Here is a 19,577-nt window from a genome sequence, read left to right as displayed (position 1 = left end):
TACGAATCGTTTCTCTTCAACGAGATCAAACAGGATACATTTCCGGAAGGGACAGGTGTGAGTTTCTCTTACATTTCATATCGAGGAGACCCAAATTCTTAAAGATATCCATCGATTCCAGCGCCACGATTATGCTGTGAATGTCGTCCAGCACGCTCTGATCGGAGATGAACGGTTTCACATCTTCGACTATCTCTTTCATCCTAATATCAAAATCAATAAGAACTTTAGGATGATAGATGGTGGAGAACGCCGGGTAATATGACCACAGCAGTTTGTTGCGAGATCGAGTAATTTGGCAACTTGAGAGTTGGGGATTTTTCAAATTCGAAAATTTCAGGTTCTTACCCGTCGAAAAGTTTGTCCACGGTTTTATCCTTCAATATATTAACGACACCGTCGACGACATCGGGGACACCGAGAACGTTGGAAACGTCCTGAAAGTCTATTTTACTGGCAACATCAAGGAGATTGCCGCTCTCCTCGATAACGATGGACAAGTGGCCAAGGATCTCCCTCAGCCACGTTAAATTCCACGTGGCTTCCATACGCCATTGCCTACGATCGCGATCGATGCGATCCAGATCCAAGCTCCGCGACAATCGATCAGAGATCTCCATGATGGAATGATAACTCGAGGCTTTCGGGTCGTAACGGAACGCCTTGCCAGCTCTTTTCGAGCTCAGATAATTATACAGTATCGTCGAGTTGCGACACTCGATCTTCGTTCGACAGAGAGTGTCGTTTCGAGAGTTCAAGACCGCATTCACGTTGATCATTGCGCCAGGTAGAAACGCGTCGATGTCGTCGACGTCTGACGACTTCACCACATCACGAACGGACTTCCAAATTGGAACGTACATTTCTGCCAGTTTTGACAATGCATCGATGTTCCTGTGGTTTCTAGCCGTGTCCAGGATGAACACGTTCTTCTGCAGGGAGTCCAGAATCCCCAGAGCCATGGACACGTACCTTGAAATGGGGTTTATTAATCGTCATACTTTTTTGGTGGGAACTTATAAAACTTACAATCCTGGCCTACTGGCTGCTGGTTGCCCAACAAAATTATGATAGCACTGATTTATCCTATCCCTATAGGTTTCGTTTTGGAAATTCACTATGATGTCGACCACGTAGTTCATAGTACTCTCTAAAGTATTCAAAAACTCGCCTCTGCTTCGTTTCACGTTTAGGTACCTGTAGTTCTTCACCTGAAATGCGTTCGAAATTTTGTAAACTTATCTGGACGTTAGTGGGCAAATTTTAGTTAAAAAATTTAAAGTTTCAGATTTCTAAAATTGAAATCATAGCAAGGAGAAAAGATATCGAATGGTAAGCTCCCATCAACGTTCGTACTTGACCTACCCATCACTGTTATAGATCACGAGTGCAACTGTTTCTCACCATGCTGGCGGTTTTGTTCCAGTAGAAATCGCGCATCAAAATGTCATGAATCTCCGACACCTTCAATCGATTCAGCTGACACAGCAGCTTCGAGTACAGTTGATGGTTCACTAGCTGGGAGTTTAGAATTTCGAGAGGGAACGTGACGCACCATGAACACTCTCTGAAAGCAAATCTCTCGATAAATTTAGTGTTTGAAATTCAAGAGTTCCGCGCGTTGATTGCGGATGAATTCCGCTATTTGTCACGTATGCTCTAGGTTCAAAATTTTCGGTAATCAGAGACAAGCATTGACATCATTAAATTCTGTTAAAAAATTTTATAAACAACAAAAGATTAATTTGATGCTTACTCGGTGCTCTCGTAAGAATTCATGATGTTCCTCAAGCTCGTGAAGACCTTTTTGACCACCAGATGAGCCAATGCTCTCGAGTCCTAAAAAGTTGCCATCGTCAACTAGATAATTTCTCTGAAGCTTCAGAACGTACCTGTTTCTTGTAATGAGACAAAAAGTCTTCGAAGGTGCCCTCCTTGAAGGACGTCCACCACAAGGGTGCCTTCAAGTCTTTGACTCCTTCAGACGCGATTCGAATGATCGTCGACTGTGCATGGTCCCATTTTTCCATCAAGTAAGTTTCGTTGAATTCCCCGGATCCAGTCACCAGACTCTCCTACGAAATTCGTACAAATTTGTACAAGGTTACAACTTGTAAGGATAATTTCACCTAGTAAGTTCCATCAGGGTAAATGTACCTCGTGCTTGGCGTCAAGGGGCAATACATCGATCAAAGTCAGCTGTCTATCAGCGTAAACGATCTTCTGGCAGAAGTTGGTGACGCTCGACAAGAGAACTTTCTTCCTCACGAAACTGGGTACGATCAAATATTTGTCGATGTCGCAAGGGTGTAGCTTGCCAAACGTAAGCTTCTCCACGAAATCGTTCAATCTCTCCGACTTCACGAAAGTGTCAACACAGCTCACGACGAGATTCGGTATGTCCTCTATCAGAGTCAAGATTGGTTTCACCCTCGAGTTCTCGTAGATGACTCGTAGCTTTTGCCAAATATCCCCGCCGGTCAACAGCTCGACCGTAGCGTCAAGAAGCTGATACATGTTTAACACCTTCACCAAAGGATGAGCCGAACCCATCGACTCGACCGTTTTCGAATGCGCCCTGTTTCTCGACTCAACAACGTATTTGTGCGCCCAGCTTTCACCGGTTTTGCGAATGACAGACAACGTCTCGTTCGAGAGCTTCCTCCAGGTCGTTGAACCGAAGATTTTGGACTGCACGATCAAATTTGGCTCCCTTTCGTGTAGCTTTATGACCTCGTCCAACAGTTTGGTCAGAGATGGGCCTAGAGGTGTTACTCTCGCCAGGGTACTTCTGTGTCCGGTCACGAGGAGCTGTTAGAAGTTACAGTTAGCAACCAAACTTTTACTCGTACTCGATACGATGTTACTCACGTAATATTCCTCGCTGGTGACCGTCTTCAGCAATTGGTAGGGGTCGAACGAGCACACCTCCTGCAGGAATCGTGTCCTGTTCGGAGTGGACCAGTAACTCGAACGAAAACGGTAGTGGCACACGAGATTCCTCACGTTTTCGTACGACATGAAGCCACCAGTATTCAGATTAGCGTCACTGAGGCTGGCTACCAAAGCTATCGTCTCCTCGGGATGTTCGTCGAGGATCTTCAGCAACTGCCTCACGTCGCTGTTTTCGACGAAGTCCCAGATGTTCACGCGACCATTTTGTACCTTCATACTCTTCATCGCGTTAGCTATGTGGATCAAAGCTTCCGAAATTCCTTCCACGAAGAGTCTATGCTTCATCCATTCGTAATTATCTTTTATTACCTGAAAAAATTTTACGTTTGCAAATATTTGAGAATACTACGGCAAAAATAATGTACCTTGGTTTTTGTATCATAGTCCTCTAAGGTCTCCTTCAATTTTTTAATGGTGGACATTAAGTAAGACGTTGAAAATGGTACTTCGACTTTGATGTTCTTGTCTTTCGAGTCTTTCACTACATTCCACGTTTCGTGCCCGAATTCGTACACGTCTCCTATGGCGTTCATCGTGTGAGCTCGGTATTTGCTGGTGGGCTTCTTCCAGACAGTGGATTCAGCCATGTACAAGTCGGTGTAAGAGTTGAAATTATCAGGATCAAGGTCGCAAGTGAAATTTTTTAATATTCTATAGTCATCCGAATCGACACCGACGACGAAATTTGACAGCCATTCGAATATCTGCGAACAAGTGACACCGCCGTTGTTCATAAACGACTGCACCACCTGATTGTCGAATTGCGAGTCCGATAATCCGTTTATCAACGTGGCCAAGATATGAGGCAACTGGTTGTAGTAAATCGCTATAGCCGTTCTCTTATTGAACCCCATGAGCGGTAAGAAATGTAGCGTCATGGATGTTTGCGATGGAATCGATTCAGTCGCTGAGAACAGAAAATCAATTTCGATGATTTGTCTGTCTACGTGAGATGCGGTGAAAGCATCGTTGATATATTAGCACTCACTGTCGCGTAGAATTTCAGACATGGTTTTCGTGGTCTTGTGAACAACGTGAGAGAGAAATTTCAGTAGCACAAGAACGCGATCCTGGATGGCAATCGTTGGCTTCCAAACACCAGATGCGGAGAGGTTGCTTTGGAAAGCTGACACGGTCTTGTCGAGCTCCATATCTATATAGTCTAGCGTGCTCCTAAATTGCAAACACGTCCATGATTACTTTATTAACTTATCAGATAACCGATTTCGAAACATGAGAAGTCTCGTGTAATTTCATGACATAAAACTATTGCGAAACAGCAGTTATGTTCAAAGCTCAAAGTTTCACAAAATCTGTAGCAGCGAACGAAGAATCTCACCTGGCATCGCTCTTCACGTCCGGCCATCTTTCGTTCAGTATGCTCTTGACTTCCGGTACGAGCGATTCCAAATGTTCCCACAGGTTCGGTTGTTCGGCTAGGGCAACCTGCTTCGCGTTATTGATCAGATCGTCCATCTTCTTAGCCAGTCGGCGGAACTTGCCGTAGCCCAGGGTCCAATTAAAAGGAGGCAGTTGCACCGCGCTGTCGCGTTGAAACTGACATCCAATTTTAAAATGAAACTCCCATTCTTTTACAATCTATTTCTCTCTACTTACGATCTTTCGCGCCCTTGTTAACACCGGTTGGTCCCTCCATTCTTGAGTGAACAAAGCCGGATTGCACGATATCCTCTCGATCTCTCGCACAATTTCGCGAGTGCCGTTTCGCAGCTCCATGGCGGCCCCTACGCTCTCGTTTTGTATGCACGGCCATTGTTCTTCGCGGAATTTGTAATCGTCGAGAACGGATATCTAGCAAGCAACAGAGAACACGATCTCGTAGAGATGCTGAGTGAATTTCAGGCTCGCTAAGGAAACTTACAAGGTGGATCGGTTTCATGGTGATAATGTCGACCACGTCGAGAATCAGCGGGGACAAATTTCGTAGAATGGCACTCAACAGAATTTCCGTTTGAGGCATGTCCTCCAGCACCTCGGAGAGCTTGGCCACGTGATCGTTCCTTTGAATTTGATCGACGATCCTCTCGACGTTGTCGAAGATTACCGATGACGCCCAACCCATCGCGTGCATCTCCGTCCATCCACTTTTCGTCCGGAAGAGAGGACTCTCCATCACGCTGAAGAACTTGCAGATCAAACCTACGCTGCAGAAAGATGTTACGTGTCACCGAGGGTAAACGCCTGTCGGTCGGAAAGAGCGATGCCTATTAGGTCATTCCATAATCGCTCATTTTCAGTTCCCTCTCTTCGAATTCATGAAATTTCTGAATTTTAAAGGTGTTCAATTTTGAAAAATCATTTTCAAACGAGTATAATTATCGTTTCCAGAAGTAGCTCCATTCACAAAAGCACCTAGTTTTAAAATTGCATTACGAACAGAATAATATTGTTTTAATTACTTGCGTACCTCAGCTCGAAAACATCTTTTATCGACAGATCGATGCTCCACGACGTGCGAAAGTCCTCTTTCAATTTCTCTAAATTAGTAAAATCGTAATCGGTATCTTTTTGATGAATCAGAGTATCGATGTACCGATAAATCTCGATCGTTTTAGCGTTGAAATCGGTGAAGTTGAAAGATCCTTTTTTCCAGTAACGAGCGTCCTCTCTCAGCTCGATCTCCGTGATATTCAATTCCAGGTCAGTTTGCACGGACTTCGATAAACGGCAGACGAGTGATTTCAGCACCGTTTCGTTTGATCCTTTTGGAAAATTTAATAAGGCAGGAGGATTGGGATCCGTGCAGTAAGTGCGAGTGAAATTGTCGTATTCTAAAATCTTCAAAGCCTAAGAAAATCAAAAGAAAAATTTTATTCAAAATAAAATATATGAACGACCATCATTTTTAGTTTTATTATTCGCAACAACGAAAGCAATGCATCCACATTGCTGGTAATCAAATAAATACTTATGGAAATGTCTTCTAGATCGTGCAACAGCCTCGTAATTTCAACGAGCCGATTCTTTACAACGCCAAGTACTAAGACTCGAGGTTATGGGTTAATAAAAGAATTTATTCGCAATTGTTCACCTTATCCTTATCGGTTACAGTCAAGTAGAACGACTCGATCAGCTGCGCTTTACGACGTCTGACTTCTCCGATCCAACTCGTCGGATTCTCCCTCAAGTCTTGCAAAATAATCTCTGCGAGTATGTCCATGTTCTCTAAATCGGGTCGGATGGTCGCATAAGTTAAGCTACGAGAGCCGATCATTTTCGCGATGCTCAAGTGTATCCCCAAGCTGAAGAGAATAAAAGAGAAGATCGTTACAAGGTATTAAACGCCAAATTGGAGATCGGAAAAACACTCACACGTTCAGTCTTCCTTGAGCTTCAGTTTCTTTGAAGGCAGCTGTCCACGCTTCGTTCGATTTAAAAACAGACCAGTCAGGTTCCGATGGCGTCGGTGATTCCAAATACGACACTAATCCTTTTACGCTTTTCACGACCGACGTCAGGTTCGATTTTTCGATACCGATTACCTGCTTGAGCACCATGCTGACGACGGCGGATAAAGAGTCGGTCATCTGTCAGCATTACGTTTCTGTACAATGGTTCGATAGTGCTTCTGTTCGTGGGAATAGAGAATGCTTACGATATTTTCGAACTCCTTCAACTCGAAAGCGCCGTATACGTCGGCGATCAACTTCTTCCCAGGATCGCTGCACAGTAGTTCCTTGATATAACTCGACTCGTCTTTGGCGTCCTTAAAATTCTCGAAGACTTCGTTTAGAATCTCCTCCTGGCAGAAAAAATCTTCCACCTTGCTCTGCCGCACTTTGCCCACGAATTTCTAGACAGACACGTCCACAATTATCTTCTGAATGTGTAAAGAAATATAATCAATAAAATCTTGAAACAACCTCCACAAAATTTAAGTTAGAGAACGATCGCATGAAAGTTCGGTAGACGTTCGGATCGACGTTGGTCAACAGCTTCTCCACGGTATCCTTGTGGTTTAAAGAGATATTGTATATCCTATAAGGAACATCCTCGTGAATGATGGCTGCATGATGTATCATCTTAACGATCGCCTGCGTGAAGGATAAAATGTAACTCAACGTCGCTAGAACGTGATCCGACAAGAAATCTTTCAGCCCGTCTAAAATCTCGACTGATCTGCAAAGAGAGTTCCTTTGTGCTTACACCTGTGACAACTTCAAAGCATCTGGAAAAACTTACAATTCAATCTCATCCACGTGACGTTCTATGATCTTGTTGGTCAGCTTCGCTCCATCGTGTAGAATCGCTATGCTCAGATCCATGATCTTAGTGAAATTTTCGTTGTTTCCAATATTCAGCGACACGGCTCGCATGGAACCCTTCAATCGTTCTATTATCGTAAAAAAATCGTCCGTTTGATTACCGTTTCGATCGTCCTTCATCTCTTTCGCCAGCTCCAACAGCTTCTGCAGCCTGAGGAAAACTCGTCGAGCTATCGGCCAATCGTGCTCCGCCGAGAACACGGGATCCAAAATCGTCAACGATTTGTTCACGCTGAAAATACGTCGGTAAAAATCTCTCTTGACCGAATGAAATACACTTCGTCACTCACAAGGTAAGATCGATGTCCTTGAAGGTGACGTTCTTGAAGACCATTATCATCTTCGGCAGCCATCGACGTATCCTCAAGTACTCCGGGACGTACTTCATTACGACCTTCAGATCTAGAATCGTTTCGACGGCCCGTTTCAAGTCCTCGAAGAAATCGTAGTCGCGAAACTTCGCCATTGCACGGTCCACCATTTCCATGAGACCGGAAAAGTCAAGATGTTTGGACAAACTTTCGAGCATTTTGGGAATCATTTCCGAATCGATGTCGCAGAGGATCTTCGAGATTTCCGCGTAGTCCTCCTCTTTCGGTAAAATCAGGTACTTCTTTAGATTTTCTGGAGAACATATCACCCCGTCGATGTTGGAGGAACCGAATGCCTCGATTAGCTAAAAAGAAGTTGGGGGTGGTTTTTTTTATCAAGAGAATAGAATGTGTATAATTTTATTATAGAAAGTTAAGTGTAATGGAGGGAAGTTAAGTGTAATGGAAGTAAGAGATGTAGTACTAACATATAATAATTTTATGGACGATTCGAACAATTCGTCGATCAGTCCTTCACGCGCGTACGGCATCTGGAGCCTGAGGAGGTTCTTGATTTCCTCGTGGTTGTTGAACAGATCGCCCAATCGAATGCCACGATCTAGACAAATTTGATAGTCAATGTGAATCCGTGTGTCGCCGAGATAGCAAGTGGGAAAATCGTGCATGCGTACCGAACAACGCCTTGATTTCCGGTCTGGTTAGTATTTGCGCCATTGATTTTAGGAGTTGAATACTATTCGGTAACGTACTCACGGCGGAGAGAACCGTCTCGTTATCGAGCATTGGTTGTAACTCCACCACCAGCGAACCTAGACTGTAATACATCTCGTTTGCAATTTATAAATCTCCAAGAATTTTACATCTCAAATTGTACTTATAAAAAAAATTAACACGTACGCAGGAAACTTAGTTAAGTTAATAAATTATTAGTTAATAAGGTCGTACGAAAGAGAAGTAATAGCGAAAAACGTACAAGAATTGAAATCGATATACATAACCATAAAAGTACGATATAGCCATAAAAAAAGTTCCGGGCAAGGATAAAGAAAAGCAGGGATTAACGTTATTCCTATCGCTTCTCCGTTCGCTGCCGCTTAAGAAAGTTTAATCCGAACACGATAAATCTTCTTCGACTACGAACGGCACAATGCATTAGAGGCCTGAATTTTTGCAGAAAAATCGTTCAAACTTTCCGCACTAACGTGGCGTTTCTGTAAGAAGGAACTTCTTCGTATTCCGCGAGGGGATCGCAGGGGTTGCCGAGGCTGCAAATGAAACTTTGAACGAAAGGCAGCAGTCCATTCTGCGGCATCGATCTCGCTGGAAATTGGCAAGTTGGATAGTACTTCGGGTCCACGTTGTCCCGAATCGTGTACAGGATCATGAACACGACCACTGGCCATACGAATACCAGCGCCAATATTCCCTAAACATCCAAGTTTGTGTATAGGACTTAAACAATTGTCCCAACTAAACGACCACTTGCTATATAGTTACCGGCTGGCGTTTTCGGACGATGTAGTTCTTCCATAGCAGAAGACCGATCTGGTCGATCCTCATCTTGATTGCGGCCTGCAAAATAAATTATGTATGTAGGAAAAAAGAAACTATAGATACTAAGAATAGAAGTGTAGAGATACCAAGGTTTCCGAATTGAAGATTTGGATGGAGGTGCAAAACATAGGAATCTAAATTGAGGATCTTGGTCATGTGAGGATCTGAGTATGCAGGAATGTGGAACTGTGGAAGTTGCACTATAAAAATCTGGGACTGATGCAACAGAGATTTTAGACGTCAGACAGTATAAGAATCTGAGAACAAAGAGATCTAATATTATAAAAATCTGATCCTACGATAGAGGTATCTGAATGAACATATATTTCTCTCAGACCATCTCTACGAATTTCACTAAAATTCAAAGCGATTGAAAAGTACAGTTCTTTGTTTCCATAAAAGAACCTCTGCTTTGATACCGTTGATACACGGCTCTTATTTGTATGCAATTTTGTGGATGCATTGTTGTCGGCGAAAGAGGGAAAAACGAGACTCAGGATAGTTGTTTTCGAAAATGACGAAACCACAGAGAAGGCAAAGCCGCGATCTATAAATCAAGATCATACGATGAAACCGCTCGCTGATACATCACGCAGCGCAGGGCAGAACAAATATTTGAAGAGCGTAACAAGCGTGTCTGTCGATACACCGGCAACCGGAAATGTGCCTCGCTCTGTCGCGTGCTGCACCAGGTTTCATTGCGAGGAAACAAAACAATGAACCGAACGGATTGCTTTCGCACAAGAACGAAGTCGATAGTTTGTACACATCAACGCGTATCCACTCGTTTCATGACGTATTTCCGGTTCAAGCAACGAGTTCGAAAGTTGACCGAGAGAGTACGGTTCGATTTAAAGTCGAATTCATGAAACAACGACGACGGGTTAACTCGTCATTCAAATTACCTCCATGAAATTCAATGACCGCTGGCACAATTGTTATGTACGTATTCAATTTTAAACCATTCGCTTATGTTTTATTTATTCGCGATGTATTGAGTCGAGGACTTATCTAAATTTTATAAACTTGCGAATATCAACTGGTTTTTAATTAATTTCCTCCCGACTTTCAGGATATTTCAATTATGAAATTAAAGAACGGACCATCAAATTTTCAATATAAGCGAGCTATCGATTTGCCCTGGAGCACTCGATCGCGAGTTGTGAAATTAAAATTCAAAGGTCGACAAGTATTTATCTACGATGAATCTGGAAATGATCAAAGAACGATCTGTAGAAAGTCTCGTCTCGATGCAGCACTATCAATCAATAAACATGTTTAATGTAAAATTAAAAAAGAGGAGAAAAAAGGAAACACCTTGAACAACATGCATTTACATCCTCAATGATCGACCTCCAAATCGTGTGGCGTGTACAAACGCACACATGGATACACACGTTCGACTGCATACCTATTATTATTTGAATTCAAGATTACGAGGAGATGCGGAGTAACTATTGATTTAGGAAATGCCATCTCCGGTGTGTCATTTGTATAATCCTAGACATCGCGAAGACGTTTGCGAAAACGTATCTACACGTCGATTACTGCGACGAAAATGACAGTGAAAAGACACGGAGGATCTTGTAATAAATAAAAGATCTTGACGATAAATCGAACAGGAAAAATTACGCGCGAATCATTTTTGTTTTTCATCTCCTGCACCGAGATCGAATGAAATCATAACGAAAGAAAAGTTGAGTGACACAGATATAATGGATTGCATAGAAACTTGTTCGAGGTTGAAGGATAATTAGGAAGATAGTTTCGTTCATTAACGCGTCACAGATTATGGTGCACTTTCACTGCGTTCGTAAACTATGTCTGCTATGCTGAAACTTAATAGGATTTCTACAGGGCATTTCAAAAAGGGTGGAGAAAAATTTCAATGTCTTCTGTATTTTAAAACTTGAAAATTCTTGTGAACTTAATTAAAAAACGAATTTACTTAAAAAAGTATGAACAAAATTTTTTCGTATCGTCCACATTAATTGGAGTTATCTTAAGTTTATCTGGAAGCAAAGATTTTTCCAGCCTTTCGGAAACACGCGGTAAAATTCAGTTTGACGCAGGAACGGTGGCAGAGAACAATCGCTGTAAACAGCAACCTCACTTTTCTCAGAAATTTAAACAGATTGCAATGGAGTGCAGCTGGTCGAGCAAGTTTCAATATCCCATCGACGCGTAGACCTTGCTGATCGACGAAAAGAGAAGAAAGGATCCTCGAGACGGCCACGAATCTTCTCTATCTTGTTTGTTTTCTAGTCCAAACGTTGATCGAATTTCGTACGAATCGCAAGCTTAAAATTCCATCTTTATGCATATCGGACATCAGCAACAACGATTGAATTGCAAACTGGAAACCGCACGAATATACAAGGCCGTGGTGAATTTACATTTTGGAAAAGCGACCGCAAGGAGAAAACGCGTTTGAAACAAATTGCTCAACGAACGCCTCCTCATTAAATCTACCACCATTTACATTTTCGCTTAATTCTAGAACAACTGGATCTACACCTACTTTCGGGCTGAAAAGTAATTAGAAAAATACATAATGGATAGGAAATAAATTAACATATAAACACTGTCTCACGTAACTATAAGAGGTAACGTAATAAGTGACAAATGTATGAAGTTTTGCTCGGAATAACACTTCAAGTTCTGTAACTTCTAGTAATTTGAAGTCAGGTTTGGAACAAGGTTTGATACTTGGCGAAATAATCTTGATCGATAAACGAATCGATAAATTGCAAGTGAGGCCCGTTCGCATAATACGATGTCAACTTACGCCTGCTATTTCAGTGAATTCCTTCAAACAGACCGGATCGATGGATCAGCTTTCGCTTAGATCGGCGCACAAAGCCCAACACCGGCTGTAATATCACTCGAACCTCATCGATCCGATGGGTCGCGAACTCGTGCAACCGCGGTTGCCAGACCGCGAAAAAACGAATTTAAAAAGAACGCAAGGAAACGCTGCACCTAACACTAATCCGGTGATTGCTTAAGAATGACCAAGCATCAAGGAGAACAGTTAGTCGCGACGAGGAGATTCGCGACACCCTCGATGCTCATCACGGTGAAATACACACGGTCTCGAAACAGCTCCCTCCGATTTCGAATAATTGCAAAATCAAATACGAACACTTCCTTCGGACACGTCCGAGCGAAAAGAGAAAAAACGAGCCGAAAGGGAACTCGTCCCGGCCTGTTCCCTCGCTTCCAGACCTTGCTTGTTCTTGCTTTTTCGCTTCGTAGACAAGAAACACACCGGGTTCACGTTTATGCACACTTGGACGACGGTCGGAGGCCGACTGTTGCCACCACCGTGATCCACGACCACGTGGACCTTAGCAATGCCTCAACATCCGTTCGTGAATATGTATTTATAGGCTCGTACACAGCCGAGCGTTATCAAGCGTGTGTTCGATCATCGAATGATCCCTACGAACTGATAATCGAACTTTTGCCATTGTTCGAAGCGACCTTCGACAGAAAGCGAGAGCGATGTTCGTGAATGCTAAATAAAATCTTTCAGGAGCAAGATGCGTGACTTGAAACTCGTTCCCGCTTCTCTAGTTTTCGTTTGTGACCCTGACCTTTGGGAACGGTAACTGAACTTCGACGGAAACTGTAATCGTTCTTTGATTCGCAAAAGATTCGCTAACGAGCCATTAGAGATTTTTGATGAGTATATTGGTGTCGCAGTTTCATTTCCCTCGTCCACAATATTAGTCAAAATTATGTGTGATTTATTCACTGGGGACTTAGCATCAACATATCAGAGTCACAGTATTTATTGACAGTGCTATTGACACATTGGACTAACTCATCAGAAAGCAACGTATATTGACTTGACGCATAGTAATTCAATATACGGTAAATGCATGGCAATGTACCGATTTAACTATTAATATTTTTCTTTTGTCTTCATGCAAGCAAACTATTTAATCAATTGCGAGGACAGAATCAAACTCGGAATACGTTTCACGGTTATGTACTAACTGGTTATATTTGTATACAGGAAGAACGTTAACAGTGTTCAACAGCTCGATTTGTTTAGCAAATAGAAGCGATCGTGACTTCAGACAAGCAGGTCGATCGACTGACCCCGGTCATGGTATCGAAACGTTTCATTGGAACTGATCACATCTACTTACACAAAATATATTGCTAATTTTATTCGTTTCAACTATTCAAACTATCAATTATCATTAATTAACAGAGTACACCAATTGTCTAAAACGAGCAAATATCATTATATTAACTATCAGTTGCGTGTACGAGGCTAGAAAATTTTGCGTTGTCATATGAGGAAATAAACATGTTGCGTTTTTCAGCGTAGAAAATTATACATTTCTCCCTCCAGTCATCAATTTTCATTAAAACGGTATTAAGTGAGGCGATTAGAATTGCGCAAATCCTACAGCAAAATTTTACTGACAAAGAAACAAATACTCGTCTCCATATATTTTTCGTCCAAATTTTTCGCACAGGACATGGAGAATAACGTCGGTTCTAGGAAAACTTTTATACTGCAGAATTAATCACATAATTCTTGCATGTAGAATCGGTAATAAATGTCGTGTATAACGAGAAGCCTAAGCTTTCCGAAGAAGCGTTCTTCGGAACTAGTTCTCATAAAGTACGTTTTGGACCGCCTAAACTCCGTAACACTAAAATTAATGACTCGATGGCAAGGCGTTCTATAAATATTCCTGCGGGACGCAAAAGAATGCTAATCATTTTTTCAGCTAGTACCGACCTAGCAGAATAAAAGGACGTTTTGGTCCTTTCTTTGCTCCGTTCATCAGCCACAGGAGGTAATCCTATTAGACCCTACTGCGGGTGACGGAATTCCTCGTAACCGAATCTGAAAAAGGTTCTATTCGAACGATTTTCTTCTTCCCGCATGGTCGAATCTAAAAAAATACAAAGCCACGTGGTTAGATTTAAAAAACGAGCCAAAAAGCGAGAACCAGTCTGACCGGAGGTTGGCCTCCGAGCTGGCCGCTGCATCTCGGTTCGTGGAAATCGAGAATGCTGCTCGTTGCGTTGTATTACGCTGATCGGTGATCGCGTCAAAAAAGAAAGACAAGATTGCGTCAAAGACGGGATGAGAATTGAAGGTAAAAGAAGGAGAGACCTGTTTTTGGTTGTACCGCCGCGCGCGTCATGGATTACCTAACAGAAAATACACCGGAGGAGAGAAACCGGAAAAGCGACTCGCGGGACGAATAATACAACGTACGAGTAAAGTGCTTGCTAATTAACCGACTTCTCGTGGCAACGAGCTCGTTTCCCATGATCATGCTGTTTTCCATACAATGTACACATTCAACAATACCGTACACGCAAGCAAACATTTAAACGGGTCGTCGATATTGCGAAACTCACGATTTGATTCACCTATCATGTTAAAGACTACGATTTGATCGGACGTAATTGTGCTAAGGTTAATGCTCCTCCGCAAGTAACAAAAGTTACGTTCAGAAAAAAACAATCTCATTCGAATAAATTCCAAAAACATAGGATCTCCTCCCCCTCAGAAGTCTAATATAACTATCGAATGCAAAGCTTGATAAGCGTTTCTTGAAACGAAACGCGTCACAAAGCGCTTGAAAGAAGATTCGCTCGTGGCAGCTTCGTTCACGTGTGTACACAGCTCAAATCAGAGAAAATGTATTAAGTGGTGCTAAGCAAGAAAATCGCCGGAAATAGAAGGTATTAATTTCTGCAAATTATAGTCAAATAACACGGTGTCCAAAGTACACGATAAAGATGAAAACAGTTGTCAAGGAACGATAGGAAGAGATGCGTTTTCTGCTGCGGCAGCAGGTTCAATGTCGATGATTACGTACAGATTACGTGAACACTTTCAAGCTGTCTTGAACACCGTTTTAGTGCGTTAAGAATTACCACAGGCTATAAATTTTAGCGAGTACCGATCAAACATAACTTCCTTGTACGTGCTAACACGATCACGCAAGACGGACAGTCGGACACTTAGCAAACATTGAATTCGGAACCGGTTACAAGTTTTTACAGTTAAAAAATCGCTAACAGATCTTGAGAAGAGTGTGTGGAACAAACGATAATTTCTGCTTTTGTTTCATAACGGTTTCGAAAGAAAGGACGTTGCGCCCTAGATGACATTATCTCGGTAAAAAATAAGTTATCATTCGCGATCGCAATTTCAAAGTACGAGTGTTGAATTTTAAACACGTGATTAGGTGTCCACGATAACGCATCCGGACAAAACATAAGGGAAACAAAAGAGAAGATGACACGAGAGAAAGCATATTAATCAGCACACCGAGTTATCTGCCCTTCCGGGAAATATCGTGTCCGGCGAATGATATGCCACGCTTTGTGGACAAAAGGGCAACACGAATTGCGCAAAACCGAGTCAACGAGCGAATAATTCGTTTCTAAATAAAGGGCTGTTTACAATGATGTCTCCTCGTTTTCACTTTATTGTAAAATAATAATTATAAACGTGTTAATAAAATTCAGATATCGTAACCCTACATCTAGAAACAATAAGAGAGAAGAAAGTTCTATTTCGCTGACATCATGGAGCGAACAATCGTTTTAAATTTGGCGTCTCCCGTTGCATTGCACTCTTTGTAGCCTGGTAGTTCCTTCTCGCATGTCTGTAGCCAAGCCTTTACATTCGGATAGTTGTCGATGTTCACTATTAGCTACAAAAACATAACAAAAGACGTGTTCCAATTTTTGAAGATTCAGACGAACTCGTTTCAGTAGAAGTTGGAGAACTTACGGTGCTTGACGATGCGGTTGCTACGCAGCATATGTCCGCGAGAGTATAAGAATCTCCTACGAGCCATTTCTTACCCTCCAATAATTTATTCAACTGGTCGAACCCTTCGTTAATACGCTCCATTTTCTCCTCGGGAACCGTTTTCGTTCTCTGTTGAAATATGGGTTTCTGCAAATAGTCACAAAAGAAAATTGAAAATATACCCCATGCAGTCGGTTCGCAAACGGTAACCTTAAAGTACAATATCTTCCTAATGTTCGAAAGTAAAAAATTAGTTTGCAAGTGTATCGTATGAGTAGAGAAAAGAGTATGTGCATGGTAGTTGGCCTATCCCGGACAAAAATGTGCAGTTAGCCAACTTTATTAGGTGCTGTAAAAGGTGCATAGGATGCTCAAAAACTCCTACCGTATCACATAATACTCCTGCGCGCATGTACTCGCGGAAAGGCGAATCGCATTAACCTCCTTTCGCGCGACTTAATCTGCCTCCCCGATGGACGTGCCTTAGTCTATGCTAACTCCATCAACAGCGATACACCAAGTATCGTATAAGCGCGTAATAAGCGTTATATTGTTTTCGATGAATAAAAAAGCTTGCAGAGAGAAGTGAAACGTTTAGTAGGTTTCTCTTAATTAAAGCGAAAGAAACCAAAGCTGAAGTCCTGGCAGAGAAACCTAGTACTGGGTTATAGATTCTAGGAAGACGCTAACAAATTTTCAAATGTACAAGTTTGCAACAGCAAATGGATATTAATATTATTAGTAAAACTATGGTCACTCGCTAATTACATCAATGGATAAATTATTCCCTCTTAGCAAGCTGCATTTTATGCAGAAAATCACTCACAACAATATTTTTCGCGTTGTAGAAGAGTAGTCCCGCATCAAGGTAGAGGAACTGGTCGACTAAGGCGCGTTTCTGCAGATCCTTCGGGTACAAGGAATCATCCTTAGCATATTTACCCACCAAGTAGCAGTTAATAGCGTGGCTGCAACAAAATCGACGTTAGTATGCAAACGACAGAGATTCAGATTCGTGAAAATATCGTTACCTGTCGGTAAGGAAGAAACCGTTGTCGTCCATTGCTGGAATGGATTGTTGAGGATTTATCTAGCAACAAAACGAAGAAGTTACAATTTGGATTACAAAATTTATCGCATTACGTTTTCCTACTTTTGTATATTTCTCTGAGTAGTGATCCTGGTTCAGCAAATTTATCTCGTGGATGTTGAGCTTCAGACCAATCGCGTGTGCCGTCATTAGAACTGCACGACATGGTGGGCTGATGTCGTGAGAATATAAAGTGACGTTCGACATCTTTTGGAAGAGGTGTCTCTGCAAAAATCACCAAGCAGACTAATAAGAGTAATTATGGTTGACGGCATATGTACAGAAAGCGTTGATGTACCTTTATCACATTCATTATTTATCTCGCGATAATTTCTTTTTCGGTCCAAAAATTATACGAGCACCACTGATTAGATAAAGTATACAAGGTATTGATTACATTAAACAGTGAATCCAATGCTCCGAAACAACAGTATACAAATTGGCGAAATGTAGATATTCATAATCTCTTAGTCGTTCCCGTTTCTAGGGTGTAACGTAATATACGTATATGCATTTCGTGTGGCAAACGCGTATAACCAACCTAGATAAAATCTCCCCACTTACGGCATCTTCTATTTGTATACATAGCATGCAACAAAAATCAGTTTACCGCAATGAGTATGGTCATGTAAACTCTGTTAACTAGTTCCTATGTCACTTGAGGTAAAGGAAGTATTGATATCAATCTACTTTTTTATTTATGTTCTTCACGGTTCTTGTAAAGTATTTTCAAATTAAGAGCGGCATTTTCTAATACTCGATTTTTTCAATATTCTAATACTCGAAGCCAATCTACGTCTTACTTGCAATGGATTAATCATCGCCCTTATAAATCTACTGAAAACCCATTTCAGACCCATGGCGTCATCTGGCGTCATCCAGCTAAGTAACTACTAATTGCCACAAGAATAGATAATTCATTTTAAAGAAAAAACAGCGTCTAATTTTTTTGTAACACCTATTATCATGTCTAATTATTTAAACTGGTATTTATGTTAATATTACATTATATGATAAATCGCGAGAACGATTAAGTAATCCTTTTTGCATTTGAAACAAACAAGTTAAATTGAATATGGAAATTAACAAATATCATTCATATGTACGTTATCTCTGTTGAAACTTTATATCGAAAAATATATTATTCAGTATATAAATCATAAAACGCATGAAAAACACCCATATCCAGAACGTATTTGCAGATACAATCACTTTTATACTCTTACACTTGAACAACGTATTGAAAATATCAACGCCCATTCAAAAACCATAAGTTTTTATTTTCCGATACTTGGTTACTTACAGAAACAAAGTGTTACTAGAAGCTGTGAATACTTTACACGTCGCAATTACTATCCCGAATGACACAACGCTGAATAACCTCTGCAAAATAGTTCTGACTGCCAATCCCCAGGCAGGCAGATCTAATTGCTTATACGTAAAGTGAATACTTATTATACCGGTTGGATTGTGTGATCTAATAGTCACTAACATTCTCTTCCTGGATTTATGCGATGTACATACTTAAAGGCATACATAGTAGTACTTGACGAACATCACTTGGTGGAAATATTACATCAGTGCTTTCGACGCTGATGATACCTTGTCTCTCTTAAATATGTTTACACTAAAAAAATAGACGATAAATTAACTGTAAATATTTGGAGATGTTACGAGAAGTAATGTACTATTTTTTAAATAAAGTCGAAATAAAATTTCAAAATTTACAAGTTGTTTATTCTGAAATTCCCATACTTCCACATCCCAAAGTCCCATTGAAGAGCAATAACTTCTCTGACGAAACCCTGATTTATCCGTTCAAACGGTCGTTTAGAAAACCATTAAAAAGTTTGTCGATGACAATTTCGCGGGCAGTCATAAAATAAATTTTACGTCAAAAACACATTGGGTGCGCACACCTGTTGCATTATTCTTGCTACGGCACTGAATTATGATATCGACAAGGGGCATAATCGAACGTAACTTCAGAAAATTGTTCCGCAAAATAAACTTTAAAATCACAAGGTCAATGTTATGTAATGTTAAGTACTTTTAATGAAGTTTAAGGAAAAATTTTATACAATTTAGCGATTTTATTATCTTTCGTTTTTTTAAATCCTTATCATATTTGATAGCATTTCCGCGTGTAAAAATAATGAGTAAATATGTAAATTTATTAATAATTCATTTTGGCAAAACAAATCATTTAAACTCCTGGCTCCATCTGTCTTCTTAATCGCGCAACTACGATAACCCGAAAAGATACCTGTGGCGACATTTATTGGAATATGGTGGAACTAATAAGTTCAATAATGAAACAGAAATAAATTAGTTTTCATAAATATTGTTTTTAGTAATGACTCGATTAAACTTCTAATTAGTTCAAAGGTGATGACAAGAGATAAATCTGAATATTTATGCGATCATTTTTATCAATTCCAAATGGTTTTAATTTCTTCCAAGAGTAGAGACTATATTTTAAAAATAACAATTTGCTCTTACATTTAATTAATCGTAATTAAGAAATTTGGATTTGAGGGAATTAATATAATATA

The 19,577-nt window shown here is 40.9% G+C and overlaps 2 protein-coding genes and 1 long non-coding RNA gene across 12 annotated transcripts in view; 1 reads left to right on the top strand and 2 right to left on the bottom strand.

Moving 5' to 3' along the window:
- Positions 1 to 12,054, bottom strand: part of ldd (lipid droplet defective) — a 33,712-nt gene extending 21,658 nt beyond the window's left edge. For 5 of the 6 annotated variants that reach the window (XR_013040121.1, XR_013040122.1, XM_076538035.1 and 2 more), the window contains exons 1-25: positions 11,916 to 12,054; positions 9,071 to 9,145; positions 8,776 to 8,999; positions 8,245 to 8,387; positions 8,041 to 8,171; positions 7,532 to 7,917; positions 7,159 to 7,473; positions 6,840 to 7,095; positions 6,572 to 6,769; positions 6,289 to 6,503; positions 6,008 to 6,218; positions 5,384 to 5,763; positions 4,838 to 5,120; positions 4,573 to 4,767; positions 4,295 to 4,512; positions 3,944 to 4,128; positions 3,321 to 3,862; positions 2,872 to 3,264; positions 2,158 to 2,811; positions 1,893 to 2,075; positions 1,757 to 1,839; positions 1,405 to 1,567; positions 1,030 to 1,211; positions 349 to 972; positions 73 to 203 (exon numbers count right to left, since the gene is read on the bottom strand). Coding sequence is in view for 4 of the 6 variants with exons in the window: in XM_076538035.1 (XP_076394150.1) it covers positions 73 to 203; positions 349 to 972; positions 1,030 to 1,211; positions 1,405 to 1,567; positions 1,757 to 1,839; positions 1,893 to 2,075; positions 2,158 to 2,811; positions 2,872 to 3,264; positions 3,321 to 3,862; positions 3,944 to 4,128; positions 4,295 to 4,512; positions 4,573 to 4,767; positions 4,838 to 5,120; positions 5,384 to 5,763; positions 6,008 to 6,218; positions 6,289 to 6,503; positions 6,572 to 6,769; positions 6,840 to 7,095; positions 7,159 to 7,473; positions 7,532 to 7,917; positions 8,041 to 8,171; positions 8,245 to 8,387; positions 8,776 to 8,999; positions 9,071 to 9,133 (6,358 nt within the window). In the remaining 2 variants the exon portion in view is untranslated. Of the gene's footprint in view, positions 1 to 72; positions 204 to 348; positions 973 to 1,029; positions 1,212 to 1,404; positions 1,568 to 1,756; positions 1,840 to 1,892; positions 2,076 to 2,157; positions 2,812 to 2,871; positions 3,265 to 3,320; positions 3,863 to 3,943; positions 4,129 to 4,294; positions 4,513 to 4,572; positions 4,768 to 4,837; positions 5,121 to 5,383; positions 5,764 to 6,007; positions 6,219 to 6,288; positions 6,504 to 6,571; positions 6,770 to 6,839; positions 7,096 to 7,158; positions 7,474 to 7,531; positions 7,918 to 8,040; positions 8,172 to 8,244; positions 8,388 to 8,775; positions 9,000 to 9,070; positions 9,146 to 11,915 lie in introns of those variants that run through there. The other variant, XM_076538038.1, reaches the window with a different exon arrangement.
- On the top strand, positions 9,179 to 18,752 carry LOC143265504 (uncharacterized). Of its 5 annotated transcripts, XR_013040127.1 has the most exons (5): positions 9,180 to 10,069; positions 10,200 to 14,851; positions 15,258 to 15,290; positions 15,361 to 17,277; positions 18,328 to 18,752. It is a non-coding gene; the product is annotated as an uncharacterized LOC143265504 (long non-coding RNA). The 5 variants fall into 5 exon arrangements; XR_013040124.1 differs by having other exon boundaries at positions 9,179 to 10,069; positions 10,200 to 13,006; positions 13,152 to 17,277; XR_013040125.1 differs by having other exon boundaries at positions 9,179 to 10,069; positions 10,200 to 15,290.
- LOC100878550 (glutathione S-transferase 1-like) lies at positions 15,586 to 17,605 on the bottom strand. The gene is made up of 6 exons (XM_012281353.2): positions 17,321 to 17,605; positions 17,086 to 17,247; positions 16,964 to 17,022; positions 16,759 to 16,900; positions 15,912 to 16,079; positions 15,586 to 15,831 (listed from the first exon to the last, which is right to left on the bottom strand). The coding sequence occupies exons 1-6, from the start codon at positions 17,333 to 17,335 to the stop codon at positions 15,688 to 15,690; spliced, it is 690 nt and encodes a 229-aa protein (XP_012136743.1). The 5' UTR covers positions 17,336 to 17,605; the 3' UTR covers positions 15,586 to 15,687.
- Positions 18,753 to 19,577: the final 825 nt, after the last annotated feature.

The sequence above is a fragment of the Megachile rotundata genome, chromosome 12 (assembly GCF_050947335.1).
Source record: "Megachile rotundata isolate GNS110a chromosome 12, iyMegRotu1, whole genome shotgun sequence".
Lineage (NCBI taxonomy): Eukaryota > Metazoa > Arthropoda > Insecta > Hymenoptera > Megachilidae > Megachile > Megachile rotundata.
This window is presented reverse-complemented; position numbering and strand designations above follow the sequence as displayed.

What these genes read in the sequence shown, in the direction of transcription:
- LOC100878550 (XM_012281353.2), bottom strand. An exon ending in ACTCAGAGAAATATACAAAA is followed by an intron (nt 17,023 to 17,085) that starts GTAGGAAAACGT and finishes TTTTGTTGCTAG; the next exon opens with ATAAATCCTCAACAATCCAT. An exon ending in ACAACGCGAAAAATATTGTT is followed by an intron (nt 16,080 to 16,758) that starts GTGAGTGATTTT and finishes GACTATTTGCAG; the next exon opens with AAACCCATATTTCAACAGAG.